At 42.5% G+C, this 27,396-nt stretch overlaps 5 protein-coding genes across 7 annotated transcripts in view; 3 read left to right on the forward strand and 2 right to left on the reverse strand.

Moving 5' to 3' along the window:
- The first annotated feature begins 121 nt into the window (after nucleotides 1-121).
- On the forward strand, nucleotides 122-6,758 carry qars1 (glutaminyl-tRNA synthetase 1). The gene is made up of 23 exons (XM_028409862.1): nucleotides 122-329; nucleotides 668-818; nucleotides 1,523-1,632; nucleotides 1,715-1,790; nucleotides 1,875-1,939; nucleotides 2,032-2,085; nucleotides 2,215-2,281; nucleotides 2,380-2,454; nucleotides 2,536-2,621; nucleotides 2,697-2,783; nucleotides 2,859-2,958; nucleotides 3,039-3,117; nucleotides 3,198-3,437; nucleotides 3,526-3,618; nucleotides 3,711-3,848; nucleotides 4,077-4,164; nucleotides 4,255-4,401; nucleotides 4,500-4,601; nucleotides 4,684-4,776; nucleotides 5,641-5,768; nucleotides 5,855-5,921; nucleotides 6,021-6,146; nucleotides 6,251-6,758. Exons 1-23 carry the CDS (start codon nucleotides 219-221, stop codon nucleotides 6,299-6,301), a joined length of 2,334 nt encoding a protein of 777 aa, XP_028265663.1. The 5' UTR covers nucleotides 122-218; the 3' UTR covers nucleotides 6,302-6,758.
- Nucleotides 6,759-8,071: 1,313 nt separating this feature from the next.
- LOC114438479 (glutamine-rich protein 1-like) lies at nucleotides 8,072-14,291 on the forward strand. The gene is made up of 12 exons (XM_028409864.1): nucleotides 8,072-8,294; nucleotides 8,978-9,265; nucleotides 9,363-9,446; nucleotides 9,526-9,666; nucleotides 9,795-10,571; nucleotides 10,668-10,845; nucleotides 10,921-11,075; nucleotides 11,179-11,293; nucleotides 11,703-11,811; nucleotides 11,993-12,141; nucleotides 12,236-12,326; nucleotides 12,975-14,291. Exons 2-12 carry the CDS (start codon nucleotides 9,011-9,013, stop codon nucleotides 13,159-13,161), a joined length of 2,241 nt encoding a protein of 746 aa, XP_028265665.1. The 5' UTR covers nucleotides 8,072-8,294; nucleotides 8,978-9,010; the 3' UTR covers nucleotides 13,162-14,291.
- Nucleotides 14,292-14,296: 5 nt separating this feature from the next.
- On the reverse strand, nucleotides 14,297-17,743 carry LOC114438481 (receptor-type tyrosine-protein phosphatase V-like). 2 transcript variants are annotated; one of them, XM_028409869.1, is made up of 11 exons: nucleotides 17,527-17,743; nucleotides 17,160-17,248; nucleotides 16,597-16,696; nucleotides 16,437-16,527; nucleotides 16,269-16,345; nucleotides 16,026-16,160; nucleotides 15,736-15,858; nucleotides 15,441-15,598; nucleotides 15,208-15,343; nucleotides 14,979-15,040; nucleotides 14,297-14,883 (listed from the first exon to the last, which is right to left on the reverse strand). In XM_028409869.1, the coding sequence occupies exons 2-11, from the start codon at nucleotides 17,162-17,164 to the stop codon at nucleotides 14,670-14,672; spliced, it is 1,101 nt and encodes a 366-aa protein (XP_028265670.1). In that variant the 5' UTR covers nucleotides 17,165-17,248; nucleotides 17,527-17,743; the 3' UTR covers nucleotides 14,297-14,669. The 2 variants fall into 2 exon arrangements, with proteins under 2 accessions (XP_028265670.1, XP_028265671.1); XM_028409870.1 differs by having other exon boundaries at nucleotides 14,806-14,880.
- A 654-nt stretch (nucleotides 17,744-18,397) lies between these two features.
- LOC114438932 (periphilin-1) lies at nucleotides 18,398-24,923 on the forward strand. 2 transcript variants are annotated; one of them, XM_028410583.1, is made up of 8 exons: nucleotides 18,405-18,629; nucleotides 18,730-18,869; nucleotides 19,796-19,876; nucleotides 19,960-20,063; nucleotides 20,156-20,346; nucleotides 21,256-21,314; nucleotides 23,532-23,675; nucleotides 24,451-24,921. In XM_028410583.1, exons 2-8 carry the CDS (start codon nucleotides 18,843-18,845, stop codon nucleotides 24,631-24,633), a joined length of 789 nt encoding a protein of 262 aa, XP_028266384.1. In that variant the 5' UTR covers nucleotides 18,405-18,629; nucleotides 18,730-18,842; the 3' UTR covers nucleotides 24,634-24,921. The 2 variants fall into 2 exon arrangements, with proteins under 2 accessions (XP_028266385.1, XP_028266384.1); XM_028410584.1 differs by having other exon boundaries at nucleotides 18,398-18,869; nucleotides 23,535-23,675; nucleotides 24,451-24,923.
- Nucleotides 24,924-25,424: 501 nt separating this feature from the next.
- prickle2a (prickle homolog 2a) overlaps nucleotides 25,425-27,396 on the reverse strand; it is a 28,457-nt gene continuing 26,485 nt past the window's right edge. Inside the window, exon 9 of the mRNA XM_028410582.1 lies at nucleotides 25,425-27,314. Within this exon, the coding sequence (XP_028266383.1) occupies nucleotides 26,359-27,314 (956 nt within the window). The 3' untranslated portion in view covers nucleotides 25,425-26,358. The remainder of the gene's footprint in view (nucleotides 27,315-27,396) is intronic.

Below are 27,396 nucleotides of genomic sequence, written 5' to 3' on the forward strand. Positions count from 1 at the left end.
CTTGTGTTACTAGTAGGCGGGATATTAGGAAAGCTAATTTTTGATTGGTAAATTCTATCCACGCTTGCACCGTGCTATTGGCTAATGTCAACGTATTTCATATTTTTCTGCGTGCCTTACAGGAAGTCTGCCTCTTGCTCTTTCCCTGAGAAGAAAAGTCCCGCGGTGTGGTTTCGTGTCTCTGTCGCTGAGACATTAACTGGTAAATACGGCGTGCTATGGCGGAGACGTTGGCACTTTTCACCTCTATTGGGCTTAGTGAGCAGAAAGCGAAGGAAACATTGAAAAATGAAGCTCTTAGTTCTGTTCTGAAGGACGCAATTACTCAGGTAAGATCATATGGTGAAACTGACTGAACTGCTTCGAGGGACAGCTGTGAAATGTCATTTATAGCTCACTTGTTGAATGACCAGCCGGTGCTTTTTCCTCACTTTATAAACTGTAAATACTTTCAGATGTGGCCGAATTGCATGGCTCACTAGTTTTGTATAAGTCTAACATAGCTTTAATGTAGAGGGCGTGATCACTGTTAAAATATTTTCATTTTCTAATTCCAGCTGCAGAGCCCCCTTTCTGGGTCAACAAGTTTTGTCTTTAATAAAAGAATTTGCAAAGATTTACAAGTGGAAAACAAGTAATTCTGGTCTTTTCTCATGTGTTTCAATAGGCCCAGAGTGCCAATGGAGCATCAGGAGTGGATAAAGCCATGGGTACTTTGCTGTACAGCATGGCATCCCGGCTCAAAGACACCAAACGCCTGGCATTTCTTACTGAGAGGATTGCTCAGCGGAAACTCTGCACAGAGTTGCAGCTAGCGGGTATTTTTGAACATTTCTAACATGTTGCTTCATGACTGGCTCCGTTATAAAAACCGCAAGGAATGTTTCATTATGGGATTTCTTTTCCAAGATGTCTGTTAAGCACAACTAGAATTTTATCGCATTCACATACTCCACCCCTGCACACACAAAGTACTGTGTCCCAAATTAGCCAGGGCCCACCTTTTAGTGCTGTGGCGATTTACTCGTTTGCTGCCTTTACGGCATGTTTAAAAAACGGTAAATGTTGCCTCCATGTCTAAAAAGTGAAGCTAATGTAGGGATGCCCTCAAACTACAATCAGATCAGCAGGGACGACCCCACTCAAAAGGAAACAGAAAGAGAAAGATTTTTATTGCTTGATTTATTGCCTCATAAATTATTTCCCAAGCAGTTTATAGTTTTTATCAATTCTGTTTAATCCAATGAAGCACAGAGTTCATTTTATAAATCATGGTTCCATTAAGCCAAACACAGGCTATAAACCAGGGTGTGCTTCAAGGTGGTATGCTTGAAGTCAAATCCATATCTCACTCCTATCCAGTATCACAGCTCACCTTACATGGTCGCACCTTACTCTAAAAAAACAAGATGGCAATTAAGTCAGACACACAAACTTTACACAAACTATCCTTAAAGTTGTAGGAACAGGCAGAAGATTATCTACACTCTGATACATTCTTTGGGTAATTTTCTGTTTGCAGCTGCTTTGGACTTTGTGAAGACTCATCCTCAAGACCCCATCAATCAGAAAGTGTTCGATGAAGCATGTGGAGTGGGTGTGGTTGTGACACCAGAGCAGATTGAGGATGCAGTAAGTGCAAGATCTTAAGTGTGTATCTTTTAAAGAGTTCTACTGTTCATGCTGTGTGTAGTGACACTGGAATGTTGTGCAGGTGGAGTCTGTGATCAAGAGGCACAAGGAGCAGCTGGTAAATGAGAGGTACCGCTTCAACATGGGACTGCTAATGGGTATGAGCTTATACTTGTTTGGTTACATTTTATTGCAGAATTTAAAGCAGACAAATAGAATGTCTCACTTTGTGTGTGTTGTAGGTGAAGCACGCACAGCCCTGAAATGGGCTGATGGAAAGGTGATCAAAAATGAAGTGGACATGCAGGTACATTGCAGAAGGATGATTTATTATTAGTGTTTCTGTCGGCAAGGTTTTTATCACTGCATAATTCAGTAACTGGGACTTTGTTCTTAAAGGTTCTACACCTCCTAGGACCCAAAACTGAGGCTGACCTGGAGAAGAAACCAAAGGTAAGACAGTGCTCATTATTTGAAGGAATAGTAACATTTCTGAAGCTGAACAGGAGGGGGTCAGAGGATTATTCACTGCAGATTGGATGCTTTAGTTTCATCAGTGACTAGTATCTAATCACCTTGCAGCCACAGAAGGCAAAAGTTGCAGAGAATGATGTAAAGGTGAAGAAAGAAGAGGTGGCAGCAGTGGATGGTGAGCAATATGTAAAATGCACAAGAGGCAGGAGTGAATGTATCATCTGCTTGTTTTGTTTTGATTTTTTTTTTAAACTGTGGTCATTGGCTGTTTAGGTAATGGCTTTTCTGGGGAGGGAAAGTCTCTGATGGAGCAGCTTAGAGGAGAGGCACTGAAGTTTCACAAACCGGGTGAGAATCAAAAACACCTGAGGAGCAAGGTCAAATGTCATCCTGTTAAACACGCCTAAATCTTAACCTTTAATTTTACAGGAGAGAATTACAAAACTGAAGGCTATGTGGTCACACCGAACACAATGAACTTGCTTAAAAAACACATGGAGTTCACTGGTGGTCAGGTACAAACTTTTCACAAGTAGCTTTAACCTTTGGCAATAAGACATTCACTGAAATTATGTGCCTGATTCCTTCAGATACGTACCCGTTTCCCCCCTGAGCCCAACGGCATCCTTCACATTGGGCACGCCAAAGCTATCAACTTCAATTTTGGATATGCAAAGGTATGAGTCATTTCAGAAAGCTATTCAGTCCTCTGCTGTGATGCCATGTTCCCTAAAACTTTTGTCCTACTGTAGGCGAACAACGGGATTTGTTATTTGAGGTATGATGACACAAATCCTGAAAAGGAGGAGGAAAAATACTTCACTGCCATTAAAGACATGGTGGAGTGGCTAGGTAAGTTTGATCAACATGTTTACATTGCACAGTCTACATGAATGAAGCCAGTTTCTTATCGGTATCTCTGCATTATGTAGGCTACAAACCATACGCCGTTACGCATGCATCCGACAACTTTCAGCAACTCTATGACCTCGCAATAGATCTCATCCGCAGGTAAATGTAGGCCATACAGTATGTTTATGATGTCATGACTGCGCAAATTGGTGGTGTTTGATTCATTTCTATGTCTTCAGGGGTCATGCGTATGTGTGCCATCAGAAGGGGGAGGAGCTTAAGGGCCACAATGTTCCTCTATCACCGTGGAGAGACCGGCCTATCGAGGAGTCTCTGGTGTTGTTTGAGAGGATGAAGAAGGGTTTGTTTGCTGAGGGAGAGGCCACCCTGAGGATGAAGATGGTCATGGAGGATGGGAAGATGGATCCTGTGGCGTACCGAATCAAATACACGGCACATCATCGCACAGGAGATGAATGGTATGAAAACCGGAACTGTTGTTTATTTAAAAGCAGACTGTTTCATTTAGATGTCCTACTCACCACAAAGTGTTGTCTCTCCCTGCAGGTGTATCTACCCCACCTATGACTACACCCACTGTCTGTGTGACTCCATTGAGAATATTACACATTCACTGTGTACTAAAGAGTTCCAGGCAAGGTATAAGTGAACTCTTCTGTCTGCATTGCTTTAATTTTCACATTTTTTTTACCGGAGGCCTGTTGTTAATGTTTATTTATTTTGACTCTCAGGCGTTCTTCATATTATTGGCTTGTTAATGCTCTGGACCTGTACTGCCCTGTGCAGTGGGAATATGGGCGTCTGAACCTCACCTACACTGTTGTGTCCAAGAGGAAAATCATCAAACTCGTTGAAACCGGTGTTGTGAGGTAAAATACTGTTACTAATTGTTGTTAATAAGTAATGCATATTTTTGCCATAGGTTATATAAAGATGTCAGACATCTTAAAGATGTGACTCCTTTAACCTTCTAAATGGCAGTCATCCAAGTCACATGCTCCTCACTGTGATTTAGAGTACCACATTTTGACCAAAAATGCTAGTGTGTTATTCCCATTCCACATACACAGTGCTAATTAGCTGTTCCATGTGCACAGGGACTGGGATGACCCCAGACTGTTCACTCTGACTGCACTGAGGAGAAGAGGCTTTCCCGCAGAGGCAATCAACAACTTCTGTGCACGGGTATGAGGGATAAACTGTTGATTGAGGTAACGCATATTTGCACATACAAGAACCATGCAGTTCCTTAATGGTATGTGTCCTGTTTTGCAGGTTGGAGTCACAGTTTCCCAGACCATGACAGAGCCCCACCTGCTGGAGTCATGTGTGAGGGACGTGCTGAATGACACTGCTCCTCGGGTCATGGCTGTGCTGGAACCGCTCAAAGTCACCGTAACTAACCTTCCTAAAGACTCAAAGGTTTGTGCATTGTTTACAGATATACAGATGGTTCCACAAACACATCATGATATGTCTTTAACATGATACGTAACCTTATGTGTGCTCCTCTGTCTTAGTCGGATGTGCGAGTCCCAGACTTTCCTGCCGATGAATCTAAGGGCAGCCACATGGTTCCTTTTACACGCACAATCTTCATTGAACAGAGTGACTTCAGAGAGGTTAGAAAGAGGAAAAACTAATAAATACCATCATTTTTGGCGTGTGTAAAAGACATGATTATAGACTTCTGTCCCTTCACAGGTGATGGAGAAGGGCTACAAGCGTTTGACCCCAGAACAGCCTGTTGGCCTGAGGCATGCTGGGTATGTCATTTCTGTGCAGAAAGTCATCAAGGTAAGACATATGAAATGAAACGCCTAAGACTTTGTGCTTTCATTTACGGGTTTTGACAAAAGTGTGGAATTAACCATCAACCACCAGCAATAATAGCCATCCATTCATACACGCATTCATTTTTGGTGGCTTATATATAATAGAACACACTGACATAATTAAAGACATATGGATACTTGGATGAAAATCCTTTGCACTCAATGACTGCTTGAAGTCTGCAACACATGGACATAATCAAAAGCAGAGTTTCTTCCATTGTGATGGTTTGCCAAGACTTTACTACAGCTTGCTTTAGCTGCTGCTGGTCTGTGAGTCTTTGTGCTTTTACTCTTTTCTTAAGTAATGAACATCATGCTCTGCCGGGCTGAGATATGGTAACTGACTTGGTCAGTGAATTATATATCCCAGTTCTTTGCCTCAGCAAACCCTTGGGTAGCTGTTGCTGTATGTTTCAAGTCATTTTGTGTCTGCAATGTCCTATAAGGTTTGCAGGATTTGGCAGAAACAGCAGGGAGTATAAATCTATACACTTCAGAATTCATCCTGCAGCTTCTATCAGCAGTCACACATCATCGATAAATACCACGTTCCATTGGCAGACATACATACTGTGACTTAAGAGTACCACAAAGCCACCACACACACCACTGACAAAAATAGAAACAGAACACGGTATTTGCTTGTGTACTGCTGTCCTGATTTGGCTTGATTGATATACGCTGATATACACTATACTGAATCATTTACTTAAAAATGTCTTGCATAGAAAAGAAAGACTTGAGCTGTTGGTGATCTACATAGCCTTTATAGATTGTTTAACATTCAAATGTAATGTGTGGTTTCCTCGCTTTCTTCCACTTTTAGGATGCTCAGGGTAAAGTAGTGGAACTGGAGGTGACCTGCTGCAGTTCTGACACTGCAGAGAAACCAAAGGCCTTCATCCACTGGGTCAGCGAGCCATTGGTGTGTGAAGTGCGTCTGTATGAAAGACTGTAAGTGACAATCACTACTGGCATTTAGGATCAGCTCAGCTTAAACAGAAGACTTACTTAACCTAAACAAATCACTGTTTTTATAGCTTCCTGCACAAACATCCTGAGGATCCATCTGAAGTGCCCAATGGCTTCCTAAGTGACATCAACCCTGTGAGAATCCTTGAATTCACATACCAGAAGACTTGTTTGAGATACATCAAAGAACAGAATGAATCTTTAATGTATCATATTTCTTCTTTCACGATTTAGAATTCCCTGCATGTGATCAGCAGTGCCTTCGTAGATATTTCTGTCAAAGGAGCCAAAGCACTTGACAAATTCCAATTTGAGAGAGTTGGCTACTTTTCCCTGGACCCTGACAGCACTGCAGACAAGGTACAGAAAGCCAAATTAACTTTCAGGTTTTTTCATAACAGTAATCAAAAGCAATACATAATAAGTAACATACACATAATAAGTTGTTTTTTTTTACACTACAGCTCATCTTTAACAGGACAGTAACTCTCAAAGAAGACCCTGGAAAGATCTGATTGAGTCAAGGTCAAGCCACATTTCCTGCTTCTGATGGGCCTGCAGATACATGTCCAAATTGCTTGCATCTCCTAATGTGTAACATCAGCAATGGCACAGACTGATGCTTTGTGCTGAGATGAAGTCAAGTATGATACTGTAATATTTACATGCCTATATTTTTAAACAGCAGCAACTTTATCTCAGTTCTTAGCCATCATGAATTTTCCTGCCACCGTAGTATTTCATCTTTGTTGAATGTATGCAACTTTGATTATTGTTCAACAAGGACCTTTACATTTTATACTAAGTCTGCTATAAGCCTATGTTACTCAGAAGAGATGCCTTCAAATTCCTATATGTGATTTTCTTATCACGATGGTGGTCACCAAGCCATCAACTGTTTTTTAAGACTCAGAGGGCTTCATATGCATCCTTTTAACAGGGAAATAAGAATAAAACATGCAATTAAAACCATGTTGTCTTTATGCATTATTGAAAGTGAACAGGACCTGAAACCATTACACTATTGATAACAACAATTATAATGTGCCTAAATGTCTGACCATACATCTCCTCTGGAACACCAGGTTAACATAAAACACATCACTATCAGTGCACTAGTGTGGAAAAAAACAGTCAGTTTCAACATATATCATCATGTTATGTCCTTCACACTGGACTTTGAACGTATTTTTAACAGTAAGCTAAGAGACAGTTTGTAGGCTAATGGTAAATGATAAGAGCAGGATATCAGAAAGGTGAGAGAACAGTATTGATGAATTACATCAATACTTTAGTCCCGTCACATCTGCACTCTGCTGTTGGAATGATCCACACTGAGGCTGCATTGATTACAAATGCACAGCAGGATCTTCCTCTATGAAACATCTGATGTTGCAGTAAGAAGATAGAATTTCTAATTTAAACATTTTCTTCACTCTTTCTACTACTATATGACTCTCTGCAGTTTCAAAGGCTAAACACTAGGTGGCGGCATTTGGAACAGAAACTAAAGGTAATCAGATATTTTATTTACATAAAAGGTTTCTACATTGAATGTTACCATGTGTATGTCATCATCCTGTTGATGACATATCATTTACCCTGTGGCGTTTGGACAGTCATGCACTAAACGGGTGGCGGAGCCAGCGCCTGCCTCAGTGGTGTATTGTATTGCAGCGCACTGGATGAATGGAAGGGCTTTAGGTTTTTACTATGACAGCAAGCAATTCCGAAATCTGCTCAGGGTGGTGTATTGGCGTACCGTGCATCTTTTTAAAGCCTCTCCCTCTCCACAGTATTCCAACAGGATACATACAGCCTGGTCTAAATATTAGTAGCCTACATTACAAACAGCAAATTAACAGAAAAACGCAGTGTATAGAAAGGCTTATACACTTACGATTATTATAAATATAAAATAATTGATTATAACCACTGAATCAAAACAATGAGCATGTGGCTCCGGTGCAGCAGCATCACTCTTTAAGGTACTTCCGCATTGGTCTCATTTCTCAGCCTCGGAGGTTGCCACTTGGCACCACCCAAACATTCAGCACATCTCTGTGGCACCACCTTAAAACTTTCAGAAGCCAGTGAGCCACTTAGAGCGTCTGTCTGGCAGAACTGCGTTTTAAGGTGGACTGTCATCCACCTCATCTTGCAGGCTGTTTTGTCTGCGTGTGTCTCCTTTAACAGATTGCCGTCTAAAACCAAATCAACGCGAGATTATGCAGGAAAATCCCGCGATACTACCACAGAGTTCCAAATCGCTTGCTTATTGGTCTGATAGTACTGTTGTAAGATGGCGCCCAGCGAAATATGAGTGGTCTAGAGAAAGAAAAAACTACAGCTAACCATCTAACGGAACCACTAAAAAATAAAGAGTAAACAGGAAACAGAAAACACCAATAGCACCTCGTTATCACGCTCGTTGGAAGAGGAGCGCCGTCTCGAGGGTAGAGAAGCGCTTGTGGGCGGCTCAAACCTCGGCCCGGTTGAGAAAAAGAGGTAGCTAACGCGCCTGCTAATGTTAGCGTTGCTAGCTTTGGAGAAAATAGAAAAATGCAGTCGGTGTAACGTTATCGACCAGAAGAGACACCCCGTTTTTTCTATGGAGGTGTCATATGCTACGAAGCTAACATTTCGTCACCCGTGATCACGGTGGCATTCCCAAACGTCCTGCGGAAGGGTCTAATTTGCAAACAACACGCGGCTAGTTAGCCGTGTACCTGGCTATCCTAGCTTGTTGTGTAATCAGCTGTTAGTTTAGCAACTAGACATTAAGGCACTGTGCCATACGCATAATAGAAATGCAATTGTTGTATGAAAGCTGCAGGTTTTCATTATGCAGCATTTTCCACAGCTGCTTTGAATACTGCAGCGGATTTGGAAAGTGACCGCGCTTTTGTCCCAGTTCGTTTACACTCAACCAGAATTAACCCTTTCGTATTACTATCCCTCTGTGTTGCTGCTGAATGGTGAGCTGTTGGTCAGTTTGTAAACATGAAGGTGGAGACTGATGTCAGCACAGTGGATACCTTTTTTTAAAAAATAAAATACATTTTTATTGTACTAGGTTTTAAAAAAAATGATAGCGACGTAGAAATCCGTTTAATGTGCAGTTGTTGTTTGCGTAAATGAATTGGTTTTGTTTCAACTTCATATAATACATTGATCATTTTTTTCCTCAGATCTCCCTAAAGAAGAGTATACCATCAGCAGAAATGAATAACTCCCTCGATGGTACAGGCTCCTATGAGGAGCTGGTGAGGCAGAAAGCTCGGAGCATCCCTCAGCATCGCATGAAAGAGTTTCTGGAATCTTTGGCCAACAAAGGTCCTGATGCCCTACAGGAATTCAGCCAGCAAAGTGGAGATACTACGACCACCACCACCACTATGGTTTACCAACAAGAGGCTAACTGTATCTATACAGATAGTACAGAGGTGGCAGGCTCGTTGTTGGAACTAGCATGTCCGGTAAGTCAGCAACAATCAATAATAAGAGCTCAATAATACAATAATAAGTAAAAAAAATAATAATAAGAACTCTGACTTGTTCCCTATCGTAATGCAGGTTCAGGTGCAGGTCCAGCCACAGCAGCAGCAACTACAGGAGTCCACATCTCAACAGCAGAGTACAGAACAACACATAGTGCAGGTCTGTATATCTTCTACATCTTTGCGTGTCACTCAAAGCCTTGGACCACTAAATGTTTACCTCTGCTCTTTACTTTCAGGTGCAGATCCAGGGTCAGCAGCAAGGTCAGATGCTGGGTCAGGTTCTTCAAGTGCCCTCTGGGTCACATCAGCAGCTACAGGGTGTGACTACAGCACAGCTGATTCAGCCTGGCGACCTGACAGAAGAACAGCACCAACAGGTAAACAAACAAACAACAACACAATATTATGGCACAATTGTTTACAATGTCCTGTCGCATTGGTTGGCAAGACAGGCTGCACAGCAGTTACAGGTACTATGTTATTGTCTGATTCTCGCGTTTTTCAGCTGCAAGCCCAGTTGGTGGCAGCAGTTGCTGGAGGACAGCAGATCCAAATCCAGACAGTGGGAGCTCTCTCTCCCACCCAGCAACAGGACAGTGCAGAGAGGAGAATAATGGGAACGACGGTTGCCACATCACAGGGAGCAGGTGTTCTTCAGCCAGCTAAGAAGCGTAAGGTGGACATGCCCATTACTGTGTCCTATGCCCTGCCTGGTCAGCAGGTAGCCACTGTCTTGGCAATCCCACAGGGACAGGGCCAGCAGCAAAGTTATGTGTCTCTGCGGCCAGACCTCTTAACTGTGGACAGTTCTCACCTTTACAGTGCAACAGGCACTATAACCAGTCCCACAGGGGAGACCTGGACCATCCCTGTGTATTCTGCTCCGGCTGGGACTGGAGGCCGCGAGCAGGTCACACACATTGCCATTCCCCAGGAAGCCTATGGAACAGTGCAAGTTGCAGGGGCAAACACTACAACGATGACCACAATGGCAACACAAGTAACTGTTGAAAATGACAAACTGAAAAATGCTGCCAGTCAAAGTCAGACAGCGCAGGCAGTTTCTAGCATAACAACGTCTGGAGGGATGGGGAGCCAAGAAGAAGTGGTGCACACTCTTGCTGCTAACACACTGTTCCCTGCCCAGCTGATGAATGGAAACATCCACATCCCTGTTGCTGTACAGGGCTACTCCAATGCTACACAGTCCCTTATCTGGGACCCACAGCAGCGGGTGCTGCACACACAGGGGCTGACGGCACAAGACGCACAGCAGCTACAGGTAACAACACAGGTGTTCAGCGATGTTGGATTTTCATCTTGTATGCATTTCCAGATTAGCTGATGTAACATTGTTGGTGTGTTTATGTCTGTGCAGGGTCAGACAGTGGTAGCAGAGGTAGATGGTCAAGGGCAGCAGCAAGTGCAGGTGCAGGAGCTGCTTCTGCCTGCGACTTTGAAGCCTGAGGAGGGGTTGGATGTGTGGCGGCTCTGGGCTCAGCGGAAAAATGCAGAAATGGACAAATCAGATAAAAATAAATTGGCCCCAATTGGCCGTAAGTGCACATACAAAAATGTATTTTTTTTTTTTCTTTCACTCCAAACACTAATTTCCTCCTTTTTACGTTTAGGGCGTCAGGCACTTCGTTTCCAGGAGGACCTGGTATCGTGTGCAGTTGCCGAGCTCTGTATGGGTCTCTCTTTGATGACAACAGAGGCTCGGGGGCTGGAAATGGAGTCTTATGAGGCTGATGTTCTATACTATGTATTTCTGTGCATACAAAAAGTAAGTTCTCCATGCCCAAAACACATTCTGCCCTCTGATTCCTCTGTTGCAATGTGGCAACACTCACAGATTGTGTTTTTTTGTTCCATTTATCTTCCTGCAGTATCTGTTTGATAATGGTCGCGTGGACGATGTTTTCTCAGATCAGTACTACACACGCTTTGCTCACAGTCTGCACCAGATCCTGGAGCCTTGGAGACCATCTGTTCATCCATTAGGTGTGGCTAAATATTTGAATTCATTTTATCCTATGTACAATGTGCTTTTGTTAATGCAGCACACCTTCTCAGAACAAAAAACTAATGTTGTGACCAAGAATACTTCATTGACAACATGTTGGAAATGTAAAGAAAATCAGTGCCATCTGAGTCAGGACTTCTTATTGGCTTCCCCTCCCACCAGTTTCGTCTTTCTATAGACCTCTTTATTTTTAGAACATGGTAACAGCTAAATAGGTTATTGGCTCTCATATGCAGAAGATGCCTCCTCCTATTTACAACTTAATTCACACCAGCTTATTTACCAACACCAGTCATAGCAGTTAGTGTGGATTGTATATGCATGCAGCACATTTTCTTTTGTAGATCTTTCAGGTTTTAATTATATGCTTTTTACTAACTCTTCCAGGTTATGTCATCCCCAGTCATGTGACGGAGGAGATGTTGTGGGAATGTAAACAGTTAGGAGCTCATTCTCCCTCAACTCTGCTTACTACTCTCATGTTCTTCAACACCAAGTGAGTTGCACGGTGCCCAAATGGTGTGTTTACTGGAAACATGTAATACAGCAACATTATGCTAATCATTTGTCTTGAATTGTTGACATGAAACACAAACAATCAACCTATAGTTATATGAACCACAGTTCTGTATAAGAATGCCAATCTTCCACACACTGACCAAATCGGTTCTTTACAGGTATTTTCACCTGAAAACAGTGGACCAGCATCTAAAAGTTGCCTTTTCAAAGGTGCTGAGACACACAAGAAAGAGTCCCAACAACCCCAAAGACAAAAGCACCAGCATCCGATACCTGAAGTCCACAGAGAGGTTCATAGGGCAAAAAGGTAAGAGCCTCCTTGTAGCTTATTTGTGCTTTAGTTTTTCAACAGAAAGACGTAAAGGATAAACTAACTATAACGTTTTTACTCTTTGGTGTAGTGACAGATGACATGTACTCAGAACAGCTGGAAGACCCAGAAAACCCGCTGCGTTGCCCCATCAAACTCTATGATTTCTACCTCTTCAAATGGTAAATATAGAAAAAACATAGGGGAAATGCGAAGAACAGTTTGCACTACCATGTGCTTTTCACTCTGGCCATGTTTTCAGTAGTCAATATATGTCATGAGGTGAAGTTTCCCTTAAGAGGTGCTGCCACCTTTAAATAAACTGTTTGTGTTATTGACATGGGAATGGGAGTACATGGTGCATACTGTGCTAGAGTGCTTAAAATGTGTGAGAACACTGTTGCTAGGCAACTAACAAAAAAAACGTGGATGCTGTATAAGTTATATTGTGCTCCTCTGTAGAAAGGTGAATCATTTTATGATGTGTGCCTGTCTACTGAGTATATAAAAATCAGTCACACTGGCAGGTACACCTGCAAGGGTGATTGACAAGTCCATGGCCTAATGTAGAAGGAGTCAGTTATTTGTCAATGCAATATAGAAGGAGCGTTGTGCTATTTTTGTCAGGTCTAATGATCTGACTGTATGTTGACACAATAAACAGAGAAACACCTGTGTTCAGCTTGTACAAATAATCTATCTTCTGTCACTAAATCCTCCACTGATTGTTTTTATATAAGAATGTATCCATAAAATACAAAACCTAAATATTGGGATTGTATTTGTAAGTGCTGCCTGTAAACAGCCTCACTCGTTTTTTCCTCTATCAGTCCACAGAGTGCTAAAGGTCGCAACGACACCTTCTACCTGACTCCTGAGCCTGTAGTGGCTCCAAACAGCCCCATCTGGTACTCAACTCAGCCAGTTCAAAAAGAGCAGCTGGAGCAGATGCTTGCCCGCATCCTTGTTGTTCGTGAAATCCAGGAAGCCATTAACATGTCTGAGAGCGTGCACTAGTTGGACCAGAAGAGGATTTAACAGAATGGAGGACGGACATTTCCTTTTTCTCTTCACCCAGCCTTCGATTGCTCATTATGAGTAGTTTTTCACAGACTGTACATACACATACATATACAACCAATTTGACAATAATTTGTCTTACTGAGGCAGTCACTTGTGATTTTTTGTTTGTTTTGTTTTTTGGCCAAAGGATGTAGTGTCTAATCTTTTTATTGGACCTGAACTCTAATTTAATGTTATTTTAACTGTTGGTTGTTCTCACCAATGGTCTGAAACAGTGATTATTTTCTTTCCTGTATTGTTTTAATCTGTAATATATGTTTCATATATATTTTCACTGGCCTGCGCTATGCTGCTTTTCTTAGACATCCCTCTCTGTTGCTCTTCTTACCTTCATCTGCCTTGGTCACTGTTAAGTCTCAGTGAATACCTCAGTGGTATTAAAACTGTGTTGCGTAGCCAGACATGGGCTAAAAATCTAATTTTCAACCTTTGCGTGACTTTGTGTTTCGCTCATGTCTGTTGTGAGCTGAGCTCTCATGCAGACACACTGGACTCTGGAGACGCTTGTTAGTGAAAGCTGATTGGGTTGTAGCATCTGCTGCTGGACGAGCTCAGCAGCATTAAATCAAATCAGGACTGAAGTCTGCTGTGGACTTAATTGCAGCATGCATCATCACTCGACCTGCAGCTACAAGCACTTGCCACAGGTTGGAGACGTGGCAGAGGGAAAAAAGAAGGATCATCTAACTATTCTCAATCCATCACCAACCCTTAAGCTCACCTGAAGAAGGATCTCTTGTACCATAAATGTCTATTACGCGACAGATGAAAGACTCTTAAAACGTGGGGTAGCCCTTAATGTTCTATATGTATAGTACTCATAGCTCCTTCATGTACTGTAATAGGTTTCAGTCATCTAAGGAGAATGGCAGTGCCTGTGTGTTTTTGAAAACATGACCTTTTTTGTACAGCCACTACACCATGTGTCTGCCTTTCTAGGAAGTCCGTATCAATTCTGCACATGCATCCCTAAGCACTGATAGCCTGCATTGTGTGACATAAAAATGATGCACAAATATTTTTTTTCTTCAAAAAATCATAATAAAAGTCATCTCATAACAGAACTTTAGTTGAGGTAAACAAACATAAATGACAGTAAAGGATACTGCTGAACACAGATATTCTCTGACCTGAGGTATGCACCTGCAGTACTTGCTTTATGCATACATAGCAGCTTCTAATGCTTCTCATGAATCCCAGAAGTAGAAGAGCAGGTCTGACCTGAACTGGCAGGTAATTTCCTTAATTTTTTCCCTTGTGGTAACAATACAAACTGCTGTGTCTGTGGTTTGCACACTAGCATTCATCTGCATGCTGTCAGGCCAGTTTTCTGCCTGCAGGGCCAGTCCTCATGAAATGCGTAGCCTCTGCAGTCTTTGTACCTCCTTGCGAGTTGTTGTATGAGCCACAAAGCTTCTGACTTTGCTTATACATACATAATTTTAGGAGGGGTGAGAGGCTGAATTCAGCAGTAATGATGAGGAAGGCAGTAACCTCCTTAGTAGATTTGCTGGGTTTAAAATCTGCTGAATTGTCTGCTGTGGCTGGTTTGATGGGAGTCTCTGGCGATGGCGGTGACGTCTCCTTCCTGCTCGGCCTCCTCGTCCTGAGCTTTGAGGTCGATCCTGAGTGTGGTGGTTTGCACTCTGTGGTCTGCTGAGGAAGAACAGGGCATCTGATTAAAACGCTGTGCATTGCAGTGACTGAAAATACTCTGTTTGAGCCCAGTTTGGTGAGTGGTGTGTTCTTACCATGCTGTAGTTCCTCTGTTGAGCCAATGTAGCAGACACAGATGAACAAATATGTACTGCTTCTGAATAAACACAAAAGATTGAGCAGGTACAAGCAGGATGTTTAACAAGACCAAGCACACAGTGAATACATGTGAGTGAAGTACATGTATGCAAAAACTAGTCTTAACATGAAGACTGTATATATGTAAAGGGTTGAATGACTGAGAATATTATAGTGGGGACTGACCAGATTCTGGACCATCCACATTCGATGTAGCCGCAGGTCCTCCACAGCAGCCCGGACATCCGGGCGGATACCTCTCATACACAACTGCATCAGCCACAGCAATGTCACAAAAGTCCCTGACCGGCCAACCCCTGCACTGAATCACAAAAACAGAGCACCAACTTTAAACGTGCAAGTTTAAACATGCAGGCAACAGTGCAGATGGAATTTTTTACAGGGGTCAGAGGTCAAACCTGCAGTGCACCACAGTTGGCCCCAGACGAGGAATGGCTTCCAAATGCTGCCGCACATGCTCAGCAAAGGCGCAGAGCGAGGGAATGTTAGGGACGTCCCTGTCAGGCCAGGGAGGGTAGCAGTAGTGTGTGATTATCCGGTCTGTTGGGCAGTCTCTCTGAAACAAAAACACTTTTCTTAAATCCAGCCCCAAGGACTTTCTCCTATTGATTGATTGCAGGCACAGGTAAGTGCACACAGGAGTCAACAGGAGCCGTTTAAAAGCTTTGGTGAGTGATGAGGACTTTCACTCACCTGTCGGAGGTTAATGGTTGAGATAAAATAATCTGGACCCTGTTTACGAGTCACTGTTGTCACTTGGATTAGTCCATGATGAACTGTCCCTGGTTCCTGATGCCAGTACGGATCACACATCACCTGCACAGAAGCAAGGGCAAAGAGAATGACTGCCTATGACATTGTCTGCATTAAAGGCCCAACACCATGTTGTTGTGATAACGACACACAAATGAGACACACAGATGAGTTTGCTTTATTGTAACAAACCCAGTACAGCATGTCAACGCCCCATTAATGTCTCTTACACTGTCCTTGTGTCTCAAAGCTGTCACCATGACGATGACCCTGACGTTTTGCTCCCACACCATCCTCCAGAAGTCAGCCATGGTGTTAGGCAAAGGAGCTTGGGTGCAGATGAAGTCTCTTTCTGATCCTCCACCCTAAACACAGACACACAGCAGATGCATGCAGGGAGGCTGTTAAAACAAAATGACCGAGCGACGGGCACGTCAGACCAATCAGGATTTTGGAAGTCAGTGAGATCTTACAGGCACATAATTTGCATTGATGTAGTCACTGTGTGGATAAGAGTTCTGAACGGAAAGCCTCACCCGGCAGTGATCATCTACAATGTGGAAAGCAGACAAATAAAACACTGTTAATAAACTTTGTTACACACACTTACATTCATCAACTCTAGTGTGTTTTGCATTTACATGGTAAAATATAGGGGTATCTGTTCTTTTCTCTGTTGGCCTCTGACTCCCCGGCTCTGGTGGGAAAGTTTCTGCCGACTTCATTCAGTTCCTGCACAAAACCAAAGACATTAACACACACAAATCCAACTCAGGTTGAACCTTTCCACACAGCAGTTACCTCAAATTCTTGTTTATAGGCTCTGTTATCATAGGCAGCCAGTGCCTGGCACCTCAAATTCAGCTCCTGTAGAATTTGCGCTCTTGAGATAGATTGCACCCTGTAAAATATGATGGACCATAATGTCACTTTTACATCCCAACATTAAGCATAACCTGGTGACACTCTCTATAAATTTGGCATTACATTGAGATGTTTGCAACAGGCAGTGTCTAGTAAACAAATCTATCACAGGTGAACTTCATCCAGTCAGACCGCTTCTTGCTGTCATTGCCAAACCTTAAAATACGACGAATGCTGTTCAGAAACAGATACTTGAAGCCACGCCAGATGGATTATTGTGACATCTTGACTTGTGGAAGAATGGGGCTATGTTACAAACTAATGGGCCAGCAGCGACCTCAATTACCAACTCATTGTCCTAAAAGCTGTGCTATTATGTAGTGTGATGAATAAGAATAAGAAAGAGATGTGTTTGTATTCATGTTTTTAAATTGATTACAGAAAAAGGTGTCAGTTTTCAGCTGATATTCTCAAGAAACTAGCAGAAATTTCCACCTGACCTCATGTCTGTTCTTGGAGGTGGGGATCTTTATGATAAAAGCTCGGCTGGGCAGCCAAGACGATTTCAGTCCTGATCCTCTGGAAAGACCTGTGTGAGAGAATAACAAAGTGACCAGGCAGCATGCGAGCAGAAAAGAGAAGTCTGTTTTTCCAGCTCTTGTTCTCCCCTCCCCCACTGGTAGTTAAAAAGGAATTTTACCTTTTTCTCTCAACATATGTATTTAAATCCAGCAGTCTTAGTGTGACATCAATCATTCGCTTCAGGCTAAATAAGCTATATCTCTATTTCCACAGCATCATTAGAACAGACCGGCTTATGTAACAAGTGTAGCCCAACATTCAGAAACAACAATTAGTGATACTGACCTGACCAGAAAGAAAACCTGCTCCAACAAGCTCTTTACAGCGGCAGCAGCAGGACTCCCAGCAGCTTCAGCATGTTCACTTCAGGGTTACCTTTGTGTATCTGAATATTTTGTTTTTAAACACAACCGGAGCAGAAAAAGTTGAGCACTGACCTGCTGGACATCATTGTTTAAAGGTGTCTGGTTCTCTCTCTCTCTCTGTACCTATCTATGTGTGTGTCTCTCTCCCCAGGCAGGAAAAAAAAATAAAAACCTGTGATGGGTGGAGACAGTGGGTGGAGAATGCAACACTAAACTTCATGGGAGTGGATGTCAGCAGCATAATAATGATGTCATCACATATTCTTTGTACTCACCGTGGCATTCCACATACCAACAAAACTTTACTTCCAGGAAGTTCTCAGAACATTTTTTTTTCCTGTTAACTTTGCATTAGTTCTCTGAAGTCATAACAAATCATCAGCATTTCTCCTAAATGATAACATGAAAAATAAAATGGACAAATTCAATCAATCAATTCATCAATTAAGCTTTATTTACATCTACAACTTTCAGGCAAATCAGTCAATTAAGTCTGGATTGTGTAAATTTCACATTCATTCCTTTTTCTTTCATACTCCTACATATCTGTATAAATACCATGGTTATTGTGGCTTGGGGCAAACAATTGGATAAGTAATTACTAAAGTTAGTAAAAATACTCACAGGTCTGTTTTTTTAAGCTAAGTCTGCAGTTAATAAGGAAATTGTAAGTCTTTCATTTTTGCCATGTCTGTACTGAAAGCATCACGTCACGCAGCCACAGGTTCCCTCTGGTGGACGACACGAACCATCAGCGGGTCTTTAAAGAAATCCTCTTTACTGTGAAAGAAAGCGTGAGGATGATTGTTTAAACTTGTAAATCTGGTCTCTGGGTCTCTGCGTCAGCGCGCAGCTGCGCCTGCGTGCCCTCACCTGTCTTCCTTTTTATTTTTGATAAGCTTTATGACAGTGGGCAGTCTGAACCTGATTGGGTGGCTGCAGAAAAAGGAAGTAAAGACATGTTGCGCTGTTTTCTCTGCGCAGGAAAAACAGCAGGTTGCTTCCTTACAATGAGACATGTTTGTAAGTGCTAAAGTTAAAAGTTCAGAACAGTGTTTGTGTTGCAGTGTGTGAGTCTTGAAGCGACACAGCAACAGTAATGCAACAAGGTTTCACTTTCCAGATGAAGTGACGGGAATAATCTGAGAGGTCACACACGCGCTTCCTGGTCTACTGCAGGGGATTAAAGTCCGCGTGTCGCTGTTAAAGAGCAATCATCGCTGCCAACTGACAGAAATGGATAATGACTCGCAGGACAACAAGGTAAAGTCAACACTTCTTCTGAGTAAAGAATGAAAACTGGCGCAAATAATCCGTGTGCGCACAGATTATTAATCCTGCTGTTAATTTTCACTTATTTTAAATAACACTGAATCATCCACTAAAGGCAGAGACACAAACAAACTGTCCTCTACATTACAAATATTACCGAGTCTAAAATAACACGAGCTAAAAGGTGTTATTTTGAACACGTGGGGGCGCTAGTGATCACAGAGATACAGTAGTACCAAGGAAATGATGGCGAACTCACGTGACTACACACTTCTTTAGAAGCCACTAAAGTTTCACCTCTTACCATGAAATTATTGATAAAGTATATCTTCTCAAAACTTTATTGATCAATCTTTTCCAAACATATAAAAAGAGGTGTTATGATCCTGTGTTTGTTCCTGGTTTTGTATTCTTATTGTTTATCCCTCTTGTCATTTATTAGTATTTTTGAGATTTGGTTCCTCTTTCTCTGCTCTTCCTCAGTCCTTCCCTCTCTCCTTCTGTTCCTCCGCCCTGATTATTAGCTCCCCCCTGATTGTGTTCACCTGTGTTTCACCCTCCTTATTTAAGCCTTGTGCTTCCCTTTGTCTTAGTCAGATCATTGTGTTTGTCACTCCCCGTGCCATGAACTTCTTCTCCCCAGGTTTGTTGTATAGCTTTGTATTTTTGTTGCTCAGTCGCAGTTTAGTTTGGTCTTTCTTGTACCCTGGACTGAGTTTTTGGCTTCATTAAAGCTCACCTTTGTTTAAACACTACTTTGGTCTGCATTTGGGTCCAATTCACGCACCGAACCCAACAAGAGGAACTTTATGGGTCACTGGTGACATGTTCAAACAACAGAGTGTATTCACTGGACAACTGTTTTTCAGTAATAATGCATAAAATCGTGCAGCCTAAAGGGAAATGTCTCTTCTCAGGCATCAGTGTTGTGGTACAGGGAACACAGTGATGAATCCACCAAGAAGAGGTCCACTGACAGCACTGCGTCTCCCACTCAGGTACGCCCTGTCTCACACGTGTGTGTGTGTGTGCAATAATCCTGTACTTTAAGTGTTTAATGACTTGCTCTTTGATAATTCAGGCACAGAAGAGGCCGATCAGAAGGGTGAGGAGTCCGTCTAGGCCGAGGGGATGGCTGCCCAGTTCTTACAAACCAAAGTTTGGGAGTCAGTTCTACAGACCTCGGTGAGACTGATGGGAAATGCCTTGAGAGCGTGTAAAGGAGTTCAATACTGATGACACTGAGAAGGAGTTCTGGTTTTCTCCTATTGTTGCAGTTTTCCAAGGGACAATCATTTATTTCACAAAGCGGGCTTTAGCAACCACAGGCACCACTACTACATGAACCCCCGGAGCCATCGAAGAGACCACTTCCAGCCTAAACTCCACCACATTGCACTGAGGGAGAAGGAGCGGTACGAGCACAGAGAGAGCACTGATGGAAGCTCACCTCCAAAACAGAACAACAGTGAGCGAAACACACACACACACACACACACACATTACATAATGTACTCCACATGCTTCACACATTGTCCTGCACTTTATGTAGCGACCATCAGGCGGCAGTATAAGCAAACTTAAGCGCTCACACACACTGTCATGAACACTTTGCATTACAAATACTTGGAGGGCATTTGCTCATCATGGTATCTGGTGGTTGGTAGGTAGTATCACTCTGGTAGCAACAAACCAATGTTACATAATACTGATTACTAAGAAGCTTTTCCTGGACTCTATAGATGGATTACATCATCAATGGACTGCGAGTAACCTGGACATCACACAGTCTAGTGTGTACCTCAATTAAACTGTGTTAGTTAAATGTAGATTCATCATATAGTTAAATATGTCTTCATCATTTTGTTGCCAGGAGACGTTTAAAATCTATTATTCAAGTTTTCGTCACTATAAAGTGGTTTGATGTTCTGTTTAGCTGCTGGCACTGTACGTTTTTTATCTTCTCTTGCACACTGTTTCTGTGCGCACACTGCAGCACTGTGGAGGTGTGTGTTTGTGTATGTGTGAGTATGGAACAGGTTTTTTGTGTGCCTGAGTGATGGTGCGATGATGGTGACTCATCGCTGATTTGTGTGTATATGAGAGAGTGAGAGAGAGAGAAAAAGAGAGAGGGAGAGACTAGCCAGCAGTATATATATAATGAGCCATAACCAAGCTAATGCTTCACACAGGAATACTGCAGTCCAACGCTGCACGGAGAAATGTTCTAAATATCAGCAGATTCTGGCAAAAAGTTCAGACCTCATACGTCTGAGCGTAAAATCAGTTATACCATAAAGATAGATATTTAAAAAAAAGACCCTGATATGAATATGGTAATTCTCACGTATGACCTTGTGGTTTGTCTGTTTTCCAGGTACTCGACCTTTCTTATCCAGGTCCACCTCCAGCAGAGACAAGGACATGCAGTCCACTGTAAGTAAAATATGCTCTGCCCCCCCATGTTGTCATGAAAAGGTAAAGACAAATATAATACCCACTGTTCCTTTTTATGTATTTTCTCTTCCAAAACACCAAATGTTTTCAACAAAATCTGGTTTGTTCAAGCTATACGACAATTTCATGTAAAACAATCCATATAAAGTAACTCTGCTTGTGTGGCAAGCAGCCAATCAATGACAGCAAATGTTTACCTTTAATTAGCAATCTGTCTGTCAAAAGAATCATTGATTTATTGAGTAAGCTATTTTTAAAGCTACCGTGTGAAATGTTTGTCTCCCCCTTCAGGCAGTGAGTATAATCACACAAACATCATCATCACATGTATACAGGTGAACTCTCCCGTGATGCTGTGACTGTGACTCAGCCTGTGGGATGAAAGCTAAGCTATCAATTCAAAAATAAAGGAAGTATTAACACTCCCCAAATTAAATTACCACTTAATCCTAGGATAAGAGCTGAGCTAACCCAGCTGGGACCTATGAGAGCGAAACTTGGCCCATTTTTGATAATAATGCATCAGCCTACATTTCAAGGTTGGCTTTGAGATTTTTTTTAGTTGATATTTGAGAGACATGACATCTACATACCTTCCTAAACTAGCCCACAATGTTCACTCCATGCATATTCCAAGTTAGTGTAGTCGGCTCCACCTCCACCACTGTGTTCTTTTTCTTCTTTAGCTCTGCAACAAGTCCATCACAATAGAAACAGTGTTTAAAACTCTGCTATATACGGTGAAATGCAGAAATATTTACCTGGCACATAGATTTAATCCACGTGAAGGAAGCAGGCACAAAATAGCAGATATTTGATGGTTGGTCTTCTTTGTACTGCTGGTCAGTTTTGTTTTGAAGACCAAATGATTAATCAAGGCTATAAAAGGCAGATCCATTGATACTGAAAGAAATAATTAGTTGCTGCTCTTGTGTGAATGTTGTGATCAAGTCCCTGTCATGTGCAAATGACTAACATTATCATAATATCTGTACATCATTCTCCTGATTCATCTCTTTGTCAACACAATACCTGGAAAGAACGAGCAGATAGCCATCTGATCAGATGAGTAATCCACACTGGTAAATGTGCATATATTAAAGAAGGGGGTATATTGTTGTTTGTTCACCAGACAAGATTATAAAACTTGGACTTTAATGCACACAGCCCAGGTGCTTCAGAAAAGGCTGAAATCAAATGATCGCATACATTTCTTGGCTGACCTGAGCGCAGCACGGAGCAGAGCAGCACATGATGAATCACAGCTGGTTACTGCTGCAGTGAAGTTTTTCTTTCTATATTCACTCAATATTGTTATCAACACAGTTTGAATAAATGTGGCCAGAGCGGCTGATAACAGGAGCTGCCTTCAGGTATGAGTCTGTGATTGAGGTCAAATGTCACATATTTGCTGATGCAGAAAAACCAATTTTTATTATAACCGAACACGTTTTTTAATCATGTATAAGTTCTCATTCCTTATCTGTGATTCATAAAGTAAAACTGCAGCCTAACTAGGCCAGGAAAAAGTACATTTATCATATAATGTGCAAGTTAAATGGTGCCACATTATAATAAGATATATAGTGTCGTAGACCTGTTATTCTTTCTTTCCTTTTTTTGGGGGGGGGGTTACCTCTTAACCCCCTGTTGGTTCTCAGTGTGAGAAACACTACTGTATGTACACCTTTTGTTATTGGCTTCTTATGTTTATGGCTGCTGTCCTGAAGCTTATTAGAGGGTCAGTGACTCATTAAATCTGGATTAACAGATTGTTTTGGTCACTGGAGGGCAGAGGAACCAACCTGCAAACACAACACAGACATATAAACACCTCAGTCAAGCTCTGTGTGATCACTTTACTACTGCATATACACAAATTCACAGCACTGTCATTGTGTTTAACGCATGTGCGCGGTGATTTTGTCACATGTTAATATCAGCATCTTTTAAAGAACACTGCAGCTACAACTGTACTGTACGTGCTCAGAACAGTTTCAGAAGACAGACTTTACTTTCCTCTGTGTTACAAGTTGACATGTGGAGCTTTCACTTTAGTCATCTTTTTGGTCATTAGCGGTTCAGTCATCGTCAGCGTTTGCACCCAGGTTTTTTTTTTTTTTTTTTTGGCCAACTGTCTCATTACTACAGTCAAACTCCCGTTTTATGTATGTATGTATTTATTTGTTTTCTCAGCAGGTTTGTGAGAGTGACAGGAATCAAAGCAGGGAAAGAGATCGCAGGAGGACCAAAAGCAGAGACGGGGAGCTCCCTTCAACTGTGAGCCAGACGGCAGCACGAGACAGAGCCATCCAGCAGAAGAGGAGAGAGATAGATGAGGTGCAGTGTGTGTTGATTTTACACTACACACACACATATCTGTTGAGAAGGGACAGTTATAAGCAGATAGAGGAAAAGAGGAGATAAGAGGAGCTGGGATTAGAAGCAGAGTGACAGAGAGAAGATCTTAGAAAGCGCTGGGAGACATGAGACAAGGGAGAAAAATTTGTTTGCCGTAGTCTAAACATTAAATTTGAAATGCAGAGCCTGAGGCTGCATGAGTGGCTTCACTTTGCCACGCCTGACAGTGAAAGCCGTATTCACAGCTTGGCATGACTGATAAGGTTATTCTTCTATTTTTATTACTCTTAATTGATCGAAAACATAAAGTGAGACAGGCTCACCTGTATCAGATGAGACTCCAGCACGTGCTTTAACACAGCCTTCAATGTGACAGACATCACATGAGGCTCTGCTCATCAGCTTTGTGTTTGTGTGCAAGTGTGTATGTGTGTGTGTGTATCCACCCACTTGATGGAAAAGATGGCCTCTTGCTTTTCATATCTCCATGGTTGCAGGATTAAAGAGGCGCTGCAAGGAAAAAGCAGTCTGCCAACAGGTAGCTGAGGCAGAAACATCCACAGAACTCTGCACACACACACAACTGCGAACAGTCTGCATGTGAGCGTTTATTGCTAATCCATTCAGTGCTAATTGGAAATGCATGCTTCTCACTCATTTGTTCTGCTCATCTCGTCTGTTTTCCTGCCTCCTCTGACACTTCGTCACTTCCTTCCAGCAGCTCCTGAATCCCAGCCCGTGTTTTTTCTTTCAGGTGTATCATCAGGAGTGTGAAATGTTTGGTTTCGTAGTGAAGATGCTGATAGCAAAGGATTCATCCCTGGAGGGTCCCATCCAGTCCTCGCTGCAGCAGAACCTCAGGGACATTGGCAAACGCTGCGTGGAGGCCATGGAGAAATTTATTGAGGACTATGACTCTAGGGAGCCGCTGCACTAATCAGACGATCCTGCCTGTTCTTCTGTCAGTTTTGCTTCTAGCTAAGAATGTTATTTAATTTGATAGAATGCTGCTTTTCAGTTGTTGTTGTTGTTATTTTTTTATATACACATATAATCGTGTGTATTCTTGACTGCAGCCTGGATCAAATCTGTCTGTAGCTGGTGAAAAATGAAAAAGAATCTTTGAAGATCAGACACAGCTTATAATTTTAACAAGATGAAGACAAGAGTAAAAACGCATTTGTTTCTGCTTTAACTGTTCTTATGAAGACAGAAGTGCAACTTAAATTATGATCACTTTTCTATAAATAATGTTTGTTTACAGAATATTAAATATGATTCAAAATATATGATTCAGTGATTGATTGTTCTTTTTTGTCTTAGAGCAAGTCTGTTGGATGTGGAAGAAATTGTCAAGGCCCAGGCAACTTTGACACAAATATGCAGTATTATACAGTAAATACACAAATACACACCTGGATTACATTCAGATGAGTCAAATGTATAATATCTACTGTATATATATATACACATGATTTACATGGTTAACTCTTTTGGTCCATCTTCCAGAGTGATTACATCAGACTGAGTCAGAGGTCAGTCTGGCCACTTCCTGGTCGTTCATTGAAGTACACTTTATTTTCAGTATGAGACAACAACAACAAATCAACATGCAAGCCTCTCTATCTCTACATCATGTTATACAAATAATGATTCTTTAGTTACAAAATATATAAATATTTAAGACCATATGTACAGAACATTTACATTACTACATCCATTATTAAAGTTCATTACTATATATATACATTTAACAGGTATCATTCTTTAATATTGTTATACTTATTGTTTGCATTATTATTATTGTTAGCATTATTATTATGTGTACTATTCTTAATAATCTATAAGGTAACTCTCAAAAAACAAAGCATGTTGCAGAAGAGAAAAACGGGACCATACCTGACGTTACTGTGCCTGAATGGTCAAGGAGCAGAGGCTGTCCGGCGCTCTGTCCTTGGTAAAGCATGGAGAGCCGGCTATGTAGAGCAACAAGGTTCAACAGACTATTTGTACAAGGTGATAACCAGGCTAGCGAGCCAACACTATCATTCCAGCAGCATTTGGATTCCCACTGAGGTAAACAAAGACACAGCTTGGAATCTAGCACATAGCTTTCACTATCCCAACACAATTTCTGGTTTGTCCACAAAGAATAAGTTTATACTGTCCAGGGCTTGGAGCTGTTGCATCGCTGCACTCCGACCAGTTTACACATTCCTTTACACACACCGTAAAGGAATTGTTCAATCTCTCTGTAACATGGATACACGCACAGACACGCACATACATCATGTTATTTACCTAGACCACCACAGTATATTCATCAGTGCTGTCATGTTCCTTCATCAGAGTCAATCTCCATCACTGTAAACACTTCTGTTGTGTAAGCCAGCTGAGCTTCCTCTTATGATTAGATCATTCTGTGTAGGTGTACACAAACACTACCCAGTGTAGAGTTGTGTAAGCTCACAAGCACAAAAAATAGGCCTTTTTTTCTCTTCAACCCCAACACACACACACACACACACACATGCACACAAACTCTCTATTCACTCTCACCTTCCCACTCCCTCTGTTCCTCCTCTCTCTGTTGCTTCTTACCTTCCTCTCTCATCTCTTTCACTCTCCTGCTCATCCCTCATCCCATCCCTTTGCTCTATATCTAGGAAATTATGCAGTTTTTGCTCTTCCTCCGCTGACGAGTGTGCAGCTGGCCATGAATTGGTCCATGCAGAGGTCCATGATGGCCACCGATCCCAGAGGGGCTGTAGCGGTGGCGCAGCTCCTCGTTGTTGATGTAGCACAGCTGCACGGGCCGCGGGATTGGTTCTCCCAGAAAATAGCCCTCATCACCCTCTGACTCAGAGGAAGAGGAGCAGCTGGAGCACCAGGGGTCAGCAGCCTCCATGTACCCATCACCCCAGCATGGCCCGCCCAGTCCCACAGGTTGCCAGCCAGCATTCTGCAGTGTCAGATCAGACGTGGTGCGGGGGCATGGTCGGTGAGGCTGCTGTCTGTAGCCGCCTGGCTCCAACCCGAACAACTCCCGAGCAGCATGGCCGGAGGGAAAGCGATCATAATCCTCCTGAACGCGGCGGTAAGGCAGCTCTACCATTTGAGCGGGCCGGTCTGCAACCAGGTGCAAGGCGTTGTCAGAACGAGATCGGCGAGAGCGCTTGTGGTGGCGGCCACTGCGGTGCTGCCCATTGTTGTGGTTTCCACGATGGTGTTTGCGGCGCCTCAGTGGTGGCTGCTGTTGCTGGGTCACAGACTCTTGCCCGTTTAAGCGCCGGCGAGGCATTCTGTCACTCATGGGTGCCATTCTTAGGTTTCCGCTGCTGCCCATCAACCCGACGCGACCTTTGCCGTCGAAGCCCAGCTGCTGTGGGCCATCCCAGTACTGCAGAGGGTATCCGACTCTCAGTGGAGCGTATCCGTTATTGTTGTTGTAGGGGCGGGAGGAGGACAGTGACTCTGTGCTGTGAAACTGGACTGAAGAGCTGAGGGTGCCCATGTTACTCTTTTCAGACACATTCACACCTGAGTCCTTACTCAGGTCGGGCATGGAAAACCTTGACAGATGTTCCTGACGCTTAGTGACACCATCCAAAGAGTTGCCTGCTATAAACAGAAATCAAATGCCATGTTTTCTTACAATTGAACTTTCTATCACATTGTATATTCCTGTATCATTTAGAAC

This window comes from Parambassis ranga, chromosome 7, assembly GCF_900634625.1.
Source record: "Parambassis ranga chromosome 7, fParRan2.1, whole genome shotgun sequence".
Classification (NCBI taxonomy): domain Eukaryota; kingdom Metazoa; phylum Chordata; class Actinopteri; family Ambassidae; genus Parambassis; species Parambassis ranga.